We start from the raw sequence: 11765 nt of genomic DNA, 5'->3' as shown, positions 1-11765 counted from the left end.
CAGGGTTATTGCTGGGACTCGGTGCTGGACTTTCTAATAATCTTCCTTTTGTTACTATTTCTTCTTGTACTATGGGTTTTACAAGTCAATGAGTTTAATTTACACAAATCCACTCCCCTTTTTGTTCAGATCTTTGATTCTACTCCTTTGAGAACAATCTGGAGACCTCTCAGAAGGCTAGATATGAACCTACCCTATGAACCTGCAATTCTTTTCCTTGGGGTATATCCTAAAGATCCAAACATACTCATCCAAAAGTAATATATTTGTAAACCTATGTTCATAGCAGCACAATTTGGAATAGGCAAAGCGTGGAAGCACCCAGTTGTCCAAAAATAGATGAGTAGCTGAGTAAGTTGTGGTATATATACACCATAGAATACTACTCAGTTATTTAAAATGGTGACTTCATCTTTTCACCTCATCTTGGAAATGAAATCTTGGAGAAACCATATTAAGTCAGATAAGCCAGAAAGTGAAGGTACAGCACGGGATGATCTCACTCATAGATAAAAGGTGAGGACTAAGAACAGAAGGGAAAACACAAAACAGAACTTAGACTGGGTTTGGTGGATTACGCCAAAGTAAAAGACTCTGGAGTGGAGGTAGGATGGGGAGATTCACATTCTGGTGCCTGGTGGTGGAAGAGGATCTAGGTGGGTGGTTAGAGTGTTATGTAGAAAACTGAGATATTTAAAAAATTATCTTTACTGATTTATTGAATAGATACAGTCAGAAAATGAAAGGGAAGGGGGAGATAGAGAGGGAGAGTGACAGAGAGACGCCTGCACTCTGGTGATGGGAATTGTACCCCCCTTATCCTACCATCTTGTCAATCATTATTTAATCAATAAAAAATAGGTTAATTTATCTTGACATATATGATGCACCTAGATTATCCCACATACACTGGCAACTAACTCCTCCTAGGATAGTAATTTCCTCCCAAAATAATTTCCTTTTGTGACTAAGAAGTTGGGTCGTTACTTTCTTTCCTGTTTTCATTCACTCATTTATTTTATTCATCCTCATTATTTTAGTACTCTGCCTCAAAATATATAATACTTTTGAACCTGGGCACCATTTTTATTTCTTTATCTGGGAGAGAAAGGAGAATGTGAAATGTCAGAAGAGAGATACGAAGAGAAAAAGAGAGAAACCACAGCACCATTGCACTATGAATATGGTTTCCTTGTGATCTGTATTTGTTCTAGTGGTTTCTTTTTTTCTTTTTTTTTTTACTAATTTTATTTTTGAGAGAGATGCAGAGAGAGACACACACAGAGAGAAACACCAGAGCACTGCTCAGCTCAAACCATTATGCTGTCTCCACAGCTCTCTAGTTGTTTTGGGTCACAAATCCACAATTCAAAAAAAACAAGTTGTGTGTTTAGCATGTGAGCTAGCTCAAGACACCAGGAAGATATCTATAAAGAAAACATGGAAGTAGGAGGGAGTGACAGTCCAGTCAGCAGGAGCCACAGAGGAACAGGGGGATGGGAAAGAGGAAGAGGTAGACCTAGACCAAGGGGTAAACAGGTAGGCAGGCTCAGGCGCCATTGCCCGTAACTCACTCTGGACACAGGCAGCTGATGTTCCATAGCCCACAGCCTGGTCAAGTCCAATGGTGAGCAGGCCGAAGTTGACAGGAGCCTTGGCGATGTGGTTTGTGTCTTCAGAGCCGAGAGCCACTTCTGCAATGGAGAACTCACTGCCTGGCACAGCTGTCCAGGTGAGCTGGTTCCTAAGTGAGTGAGTGTCCAGGGTCAGCTGTTCAGCAGCCTTGGTTGGTGCCACCACCAGGGCCACCCCAGCAGAGTCTGGCACAGCCTTGACCACATAGGAAGAGCAGTAGGAAGCCACATCTGGGACCAGGACCAGGTAGGGGTCATAGGCAAGTTCATCAGTTAGGGCCCCAGTGCTCAACAGCAGGACCTGGATGCCCCTGTCTGCAGTCAGGTGGAGTGGCCTGGAAGGCTGGACCTCAAACTCTGCCACTTGCCCCTCCTTGAGCTGCCGGGAGCCAGTGGTGCCCCCGTGATTGTAGGTCACCTTTGTGGGCTGACTGGCCACCACATAGGCCAGGTCATAGACGTTCTGAGAGTCCAGGGTGGCCACCACATAGTGGGTGCCCCAGGCAGATGTAGGGAGCAGCTGCTCCACCACATGGTTGCAGGTTGTGTGTTTCTGGGCACAGGTGTGACCTGAGAAGACAGCCACAGGGCTGCTGGATGTGACCTTTGACCCTGAGAGATCAGAATCACTCTGCACCTGGGCCACCTCATAGGGCTGCAGGGAGACACTCAGCACCTGACCTGCAGGGTAGGACTTGCCCTTGAACGTCACTGCCCCCTTCAGCTTCATGCTGACCCTGGCACCTGTGGCACCAGCCACCACAGCAAACTCTGGTGCGACCCAAGCACTGGGAGGTGTGAACACAAAGTACTCAGTGCCCAGGGCACTGACGGGCCACAGGTGTGTCAGCTCTGCTGTCTTTGGCTTGAAGTTCACGGCCTGCACAGAGACCCTCTGGTCAGAGTGGACCACCACTGCGTGCCGGAAGGTGGTGCTGCCCACCATCTCAGCCTTGTCTCCTATGTTGACCTTGACTGTCTGCCGGGGTCTCACGGTGACCTTCTGAGAGGTGTCATCTGCATGGCTGAGGACAGAGACAGAGGCCTCTCTGTTGGACATGCTGGTGACCAGGAGATAGAGATTGGCGTCGGTGGACCCTGCGTAGAAGTTCTGCATGAACACTGCAAGGAATTCCTCTCCTCTGGGGTCCTCAGGGTTTACAGTGGGCTCCTGTGTCATCCCTGCAGAGAGAAAAGAGTTAAGGTCACATCTATCCAAGTCAGGTAGGAAAAGTAACTCCTTGCCTGCCCTTATTCCTGGTCACAAAAAATATTAAGTGGAACATTTCTCCTAGTCTTCATTTTCCTGTTCCTTATTGCTACAGTGAGCAATACAGTGACCTGTATTTCCAGAAGGCACAATATTTTGAATGGTGATGTTGAACTCACATACCAATGTGACTAGACAAGTCATGCCAATGTGTGGCACAGCCCAGGTGCTGCCTGAAGCATTCAACACCTTGGATAATGGGGTGTAACCATTCAGTGCACTCAGACACTATGATAGTGTCTCTGTATTTAAAAATGTTATATTTTATCATTTTTCTGGGGAGATTGCATGCCTCAATTTTTTAACAACTATTTATTTTCCCTTTTGTTTTATTGTTGTAGTTATTATCGTTGTTGTTACTGATATTCTTATTGTTGGATAGGACAGAGAGAAAAGGAGAGAGGAGGAGAAGACAGAGAAGGGGAGAGAAAGACAGACACCTTCAGACCTGCTTCACCACCTGTGAAGCAACTCCCCAGCAGGTGGAGAGCCATGGGGTCAAACCGGAAACCTTATGCCGGTACTTGTGTTTTGTGCCATGTGCGCTTAACCAGCTATGATACCACCCGACCCCCAATACCTGAATGTTTATGTGAACCCAGAACCCAGAATTGTTTCAAGCACAAATCCCCTCAAATTTGCAGATACAGGTGCAAAGTGCCAGTCTAAGGTGTCTGTCAATTACAGTGTGTGTGTGTGTGTGTGTGTGTGTGTGTGTGTGTGTGTGTGTGTGTGTGTGTATACTAGTGAAGAGGATGTGAGTTTAAAAAATATTCTAGGAACTGAAACTGTAGGTGGTTTTCAAGACTCTCCTTGCAGGAAGCCATTCTCTAGGGCTGAGAAGAGAGAGCAATGGGGATGGGAGGAGGAGAGCTCTATCAAGTTTTTAGATTTGGGGTTGCGATCTGGAGGCTTCACACATGTCCAGTGTCCCTGGGGGACAGGGTACCAGAGACAGTGGACACCTTCAAAACATCTTAAGGGGTCTGGTGGTGGTTCAGCCAGTCCACTGTACACGTTACCCTGTGCAATGACCCAGTTTCTATCTCCTGATCCCCATCTATAGGGGTGAAGTTTCACAAAAGGTGCAACAGTGCTGCAGGTATATTTCCTTCTTTCTTTCCCTCTCTATCTCTGCCTCTCATCCTGCATCAAAAATACACAACAAAAATACTTTCAGGATGGTGGAGTCATGACAACTAGTGCCAGCTATAAGCCTGGCACCAAATAAAACAAAATAAAAAAAAAACAGCTTAAGTAGATGTTGTCTGTTGGCTTAATGGCCCTTGGAGGCCAACTTTTCCACAGTACTTTGGTTCAGCAAAGACACTACTACTGTTCTGGAGGCGGAGCTACGAGCAGCAGATCGCTTTCTCTCCTCTCCTCTCCTCTCTCGGATCAACTAGGAATACCAAAGGAGACCACCCGGACCGAAACAAGACAGGACTAGAATGACCACAGAAACCCAGTAAATCACCCGTGAGTACAAACACGCGTGGCTGGTGACAGAGAGGAGAGAGGGGCCTAAGGAGAGATTAAGTGACTGCTAACAGTTCGACAGTTTGTCAGTGGAGACACCACCTCCAGTCTGCTCCACCAACAAGGGGACAGCTGAAGGGAGGAAAGGACTCCCCAGAGACTCACCAAGTACAACTCTGAGTCTCCATTGCTACTACCCTCAGAATCTGGAGCAGCAACAGGGAGGGACACCAGGGCACAGAGATCTAACCGGGAAACTCAGGAGAAGACCTATACCTCGGTGGCATAGCTGAAGGGCTGTGAAAGTCTCTTTGCATAACCACTGGATTATCTCTGCCACACCCTGCTTTATCTCTTGGTCAGGAGTCATTGATTAAGCCAAGAAGCCTATTGATAGTTTAAAAGCCCTCAGGCTACCATATACTACAGGGGGAAAAAAAAAGGCTTTTACACCACTGAACTCCAACTCAGGGATTGAAAAAACTGTTAACTTATATAAAATGGTTAAAACAACAAGAAAAAATAATGGAGACTCGAACCAGGACAAGAGTCCAGCTAAAAGTCCTCCAGAGGGCGAAGCACAAAACGAGTTCAACATCCAAACATTAGCTAAGGAAATAATAACAGGAGTGAGTAAAGAATTTGAAAAAATTGTAATCAGAACTGCAGGAACAACAAATGAGAATATGGAAGAAAATTCTAATAATCTCATGGTTATTAGAGATCTGAAAGCTGAAATTGCTGAGCTAAGAAGGCAACTAGCTGAACAAGCTAAAACAGTATCAGAGCAGGGCAACAAAATAGATGAACTCCAGAAAGCAGTAGAGGGCAGAGAGAATAGAATCAATGAGGCTGAAGACAGAATTAGCAAGACTGAGGATGAATTAGAGACAACTAAAAAAGAAGTAAGAGATCTCAAAAAGAGATTAAGAGATGCTGAAAACAACAACAGAGTCCTATGGGATGACTTCAAAAGAAACAATATACGCATTATTGGCTTACCAGAGGAAGAAAGAGAAGGGGAGGAAGAAAGCGTTCTCCAGGCCATAATAGCTGAAAATTTCTCTAGTCTAGACAACACCAAAGACATAAAGATTCAAGAAGCCCAAAGGGTCCCAAACAGAATTAACCCAGACCTAAAGACATCAAGACATGTCATACTTAGATTGGAAAGGAATAAGGATAAAGAAAGGATCCTCAAGGCTGCAAGAGAAAAACAAAGAGTCACCTACAAAGGAAAACCCATAAGATTAGCAGCAGACTTCTCCATACAAACACTACAGGCCAGAAGAGAATGGCAAGATATCTATCGAGTGCTCAATGAGAAAGGCTTTCAGCCAAGAATACTATATCCTGCTGGATTGTCATTCAGACTAGATGGAAGCATCAAAACCTTCTCAGACAAGCAACAGTTGAAGGTAGCAACCATCACCAAGCCTGCCTTGAAAGAAGTTCTGAAAGGTTTCCTATAAACAACCAGACCACCACAAATAGAACATATATCAAAACACTCTAAAACTCTACAAGAATGGCGTTAAAATATCTTCAATCTTTGATATCAATAAATGTGAATGGCCTGAATTCACCTATTAAAAGACACAGAGTAGGAAGATGGATCAGAAAACACAACCCAACAATATGTTGTCTACAGGAAACTCACCTAACGCAACAAGACAAACACAGACTTAAAGTGAAAGGATGGAAAACTATCATTCAAGCCAATGGCCCACAAAATAGGGCAGGAACAGCTATTCTCATATCTGACATGATAGACTTGAAAATAGATAAGATTAAAAAAGATAGGAATGGACACTACTTAATGCTCAGAGGATCAGTCAATCAAGAGGACTTAACAATTATTAATATCTATGCACCCAATGAGAAGCCATCTAAATACATCAAACTTCTACTGAAAGAGCTACAGCAATATATTAACAGTAACACAATCATAGTAGGGGACTTCAACACCCCACTCTCTCAACTTGACAGATCATCCAGGCAGAAAATCAGTAAAGACATAAGGGAGCTAAATGAAGAGATAGATAAACTAGAACTATTGGACATTTTCAGAGTCATTCATCCCAAGGAACTGGAATACACATTTTACTCAAATCCACATGGATCATTCTCAAGGATAGACCATATGTTAGGCCACAAAGACAGCATCAACCTATTCAAGAGCACTGAAATCATCCCAAGCATCTTCTCAGACCACAGTGGAATGAAACTAACACTTAACAATCAACAAAAGATTAGTAACAGTGCCAAAATGTGGAAGCTCAACAGAACACTTCTTAACAACTTCTGGGTCAAAGAGGAAATCAAGGAAGAAATCAAAATGTTTCGAGAGTTCAATGAAAATGAAGACACAAGCTATCAAAATATTTGGGACACAGCTAAAGCAGTCCTAAGAGGGAAGTTCATAGCTATACAAGCACACATTAGGAAACAAGAAAAGGCACAAATAAAGAGCCTGATTGCACATCTTAAAGACCTAGAAGAAGAACAACAAAGGAACCCTAAAGCAACCAGAAGGACAGAAATTACTAAAGTTAGGGCAGAAATAAATAACATTGAGAATAGGAAAACCATACAAAAGATCAATGAAAGTAAATGTTGGTTCTTCGAAAGAATAAACAAAATCGACAAACCTTTAGCCAGACTCACAAAACAAAAAAGGGAGAAGACACAAATAAATCGGATAGTAAATGAAAGAGGAGATATCACAACAGACACTGCAGAAATTCAACATATCATGCGAGGCTTCTATGAACAACTATATGCCACCAAGCTAGAGAACCTGGAAGAAATGAATGATTTCCTAGATACCTACCAACTTCCAAAACTAAGTCAAGAGGAAGTGGATAACATGAACAGGCCCATCACAGCTAATGAAATTGAAACAGTTATCAAAAATCTTCCCAAAAATAAAAGTCCTGGACCAGATGGTTTTACAAATGAATTCTACAAAACTTTCAAAGAAGAACTAATACCTCTACTTTTAAAAGTCTTCCAGAAGATTGAAGACACTGGAATACTCCCTGCCAGCTTCTATGAAGCCAACATCACCCTGATACCAAAAGCAGACAGGGACACAACCAAAAAAGAAAACTACAGACCAATATCTCTGATGAACATAGATGCGAAAATATTGAACAAAATTCTAGCCAACCGGATACAGCAGTATATCAAAAAGATTGTTCATCATGACCAAGTGGGGTTTATCCCAGGCATGCAAGGTTGGTTTAATATACGTAAATCAATCAATGTGATCTACCACATCAACAAAAGCAAGACCAAAAACCACATGGTCATATCAATAGATGCAGAGAAAGCCTTTGACAAAATACAACATCCCTTTATGATCAAAACACTACAAAAAATGGGAATAGATGGAAAATTCCTGAAGATAGTGGAGTCTATATATAGCAAACCTACAGCCAACATCATACTCAATGGTGAAAAACTGGAAGCATTTCCCCTCAGATCAGGTACTTGACAGGGCTGCCCACTATCACCATTACTATTCAACATAGTGTTGGAAGTTCTTGCCATAGCAATCAGGCAGGAGCAAGGAATTAAAGGCATACAGATTGGAAGAGAAGAAGTCAAACTCTCCTTATTTGCAGATGACATGATAGTATACATGGAAAAACCTAAGGAATCTATCAAGAAGCTTTTGGAAATCATCAGGCAATACAGTAATGTGTCAGGCTATAAAATTAACATTCAAAAGTCAGTGGCATTCCTCTATGCAAACACTAAGTTAGAAGAAATTGAAATCCAGAAATCAGTTCCTTTTTCTATAGCAACAAAAACAATAAAATATCTAGGAATAAACCTAACCAAAGAAGTGAAAGACTTGTATACTGAAAATTATGAGTCACTACTCAAAGAAATTGAAAAAGACACAAAGAAGTGGAAAGATATTCCATGCTCATGGGTTGGAAGAATTAACATCATCAAAATGAATATATTACCCAGAGCCATCTACAAATTTAATGCTATCCCCATCAAGATCCCAAGCACATTTTTTAGGAGAATAGAACAAATGCTACAAATGTTTATCTGGAACCAGAAAAGACCTAGAATTGCCAAAACAATCTTGAGAAAAAAGAACAGAACCGGAGGCATCACACTGCCAGATCTCAAACTATATTATAGGGCCATTGTCATCAAAACTGCTTGGTACTGGAACATGAACAGACACACTGACCAGTGGAATAGAATTGAGAGCCCAGAAATGAGGCCCCACACCTATGGACATCTAATCTTTGACAAAGGGGCCCAGACTATTACATGGGAAAAGCAGAGTCTCTTCAACAAATGGTGTTGGAAACAATGGGTTGAAACATGCAGAAGAATGAAGCTGAATCACTGTATTTCACCAAATACAAAAGTAAATTCCAAGTGGATCAAGAACTTGGATGTTAGACCAGAAACTATCAGATACTTAGAGGAAAATATTGGAAGAACTTTTTTCCGCATAAATTTTAAAGACATTTTCAATGAAACGAATCCAATTACAAGGAAGACTAAGGCAAGTATAAACCTATGGGACTACATCAAATTAAAAAGCTTCTTCACAGCAAGAGAAACCACTACCCAAATCAAGAGATCCCTCACAGAATGGGAGAAGATCTTTACATGCCATACATCAGATAAGAGTTTAATAACCAACATATATAAAGAGCTTACCAGACTCAACAACAAGACAACAAATAACCCCATCCAAAAATGGGGGGAGGACTTGGACAGAATCTTCACCACAGAAGAGATCCAAAAGGCCGAGAAACACATGAAAAAATGCTCCAAGTCTCTGATTGTCAGAGAAATGCAAATCAAGACAACAATGAGATATCACTTCACTCCTGTAAGAATGTCACACATCAGAAAAGGTAACAGCAGCAAATGCTGGAGAGGGTGTGGGGTCAAAGGAACCCTCCTGCACTGCTGGTGGGAATGTCAATTGGTCCAACCTCTGTGGAGAACAGTCTGGAGAACTCTCAGAAGGCTAGAAATGGACCTACCCTATGACCCTGCAATTTCCCTCCTGGGGATATATCCTAAGGAACCCAACACATCCATCCAAAAAGATCTGTGTACACATATGTTCTTGGCAGCACAATTTGTAATAGCCAAAACCTGGAAGCAACCTAGGTGTCCAACAACAGATGAGTGGCTGAGCAAGTTGTGGTATATATACACAATGGAATACTACTCAGCTGTAAAAAAATGGTGACTTCACCGTTTTCAGCCGATCTTGGATGGACCTTGAAAAATTCATGTTGAGTGAAATAATTCAGAAACAGAAGGATGAATATGGGATGATCTCACTCTCAAGCCGAAGTTGAAAAACAAGATTAGAAAAGAAAACACAAGTCGAACCTGAAATGGAATTGGAGTATTACACCAAAGTAAAAGACTCTGGGGTGGGTGGGTGGGTGGGGAGAATACAGGTTCATGAAAACTGATGAATGAAATAGTGGGGGTTGTATTGCTAAATGGGAATCTGGGGAATGTTATGCATGTAAAAAAAAAAAAAAGAAGTAGAAAAGCAAAGCAGAAATTGACTGAGTTTAGAGTATGGCACCAAAGTAAGAAAGCAGAAGTATACTAGAGTTTGCAGTGAGTACCTCCCTAATACTTCCTCTCCACTTTTCCAAGCTTTGGGTCCATGATTGCTCAACAATTTGTTTGGCTTTGTATGTTAACTCTCTTTTCAGTCACCAGGTTCCAGGTGTCATCAGGATGCCGGCCAGACTTCCCTGGATTGAAGACACCAACAATGTGTCCTGGAGCTCAGCTTCCCCAGAGACCCATCCTACCAGGGAAAGAGAGAGGCAGACTGGGAGTATGGACCGACCAGTCAACGCCCATGTTCAGCGAGGAAGCAATTACAGAAGCTAGACCTTCTACCTTCTGCAACCCTCAATGACCCTGGGTCCATGCTCCCAGAGGGATAGAGAATGGGAAAGCTATCGGGGGAGGGGGTGGGATATGGAGATTGGGCGGTGGGAATTGTGTGGAGTTGTACCCCTCCTACCCTATGGTTTTGTTAATTAATCCTTTCTTAAATAAAAAAAATTAAAAAAAATAAAAAATAAAAATAAAAAATAAAAAAGTTGTGCAATTAAAAAAAAAAAAACACTACTACTCTTGGACACAGCACTGGAAAACCAGCCAGCAAACTCTGCAAGTGAAGGTCAGAAGCCTCACATGAAGAGGGCTGCTCCCACTCCCAGGCTTTCTGATTCTTTTCTCTAACTGCAACTCACTCAGAAGATTAGAAGATGATGAAGAAAGGTAGGCAAGGGCAATCACAGAAATATCCTGGGTAGTTTTCCTTTTCTGTCCACTTCTGTCACATCAAAGTCCAAGGGATCTCTTTAAAAGACAGAGCTTGTGGAATAGAGTGGGCATGTGACTCTGAAAGCTGGCTAGGATATGGGACTTGCAATACGTGCCCCATACTTGAGACTTGATACCATACAGAAGTGCCAGGCTCCAGGGAAGGTATGCAGTTGTGTTGTCTATCTGTCTCTGTCTGTCTCTCTTTCTCTACCCGTCTATCTCTCAGACTTTGCACGAGTGTTGGTAGGATAATCACACATGTATAATGACCAGGTGCCTAAACATGATAAAGAAAGAAAGACAGAAAGAGAGGCAGGAAGAAAGGAAGAAAGGAAGGAAGAAAAAAAGAAAGGAAAGAAGGAAGAAAAGAGACAGAAATCTAACTTGTACAGATAAGTGAGAGTTAGCAACTGGCATATTGGCTACTAAAATATCAAACTATTTCAGGACTCTTAAGAAAATCCACTACAGTGCAGTGACCCTTGTTATCCTTTTGGCATGTTCTCTGCCCTTGGAAATTGCCCCTAACACACACACACACACACACACACACACACACACACACACACACACACACACTGCTGATGACAGAAAAAAAAAGTAGTGGTCTGCTTCTCTGCTCTGTCACCTGTGTGGCTGGGACATTGAGACAAACTAGAATACTTTTCCTAAGGGGCAAGGTTGTGGCCTGCTCTCCACCACGAGGAGCCTGAGAATGAACAAAGGGCCTTGAATTTGTCTGAATATCATCAATCAGTAGCATCCCAGGAAATTTTTTTCACTCTTTAAAAACTTATTATTATTATTACTATTATTATTATTATTATTTTGAGTTTAGGAGAAGGAAGACAGACAGAGAAATGATGGACATCACAACACTTCTCCATGTATGGAGATCACCATGTCATCACGGTGCTCCATGTGGGACCAGGGCCACAACCAGAGCTTGAACTGAGTAGAGCTAATGGGGAGAGAATTATGTGGTGGGGCTGAGAAGCCTGGGGTTGGGGCAGAGTTTGCATGGGTGG

At 42.4% G+C, this 11765-nt stretch overlaps 1 protein-coding gene across 1 annotated transcript in view; it reads right to left on the bottom strand.

Annotated features, from left to right (window-relative positions):
* The window catches only part of LOC107523584 (uncharacterized), a 47412-nt gene that overhangs the window by 1811 nt on the left and 33836 nt on the right, over positions 1–11765 (bottom strand). Inside the window, exon 4 of the mRNA XM_060185932.1 lies at positions 1575–2816. Coding sequence (XP_060041915.1) covers positions 1575–2816 — 1242 coding nt within the window. The remainder of the gene's footprint in view (positions 1–1574; positions 2817–11765) is intronic.

The sequence above is a fragment of the Erinaceus europaeus genome, chromosome 2 (genome assembly GCF_950295315.1).
Source record: "Erinaceus europaeus chromosome 2, mEriEur2.1, whole genome shotgun sequence".
Lineage (NCBI taxonomy): Eukaryota > Metazoa > Chordata > Mammalia > Eulipotyphla > Erinaceidae > Erinaceus > Erinaceus europaeus.
The sequence above is the reverse complement of the archived record's forward strand: the minus strand, read 5'-3'. Positions and strand labels throughout refer to the sequence as shown.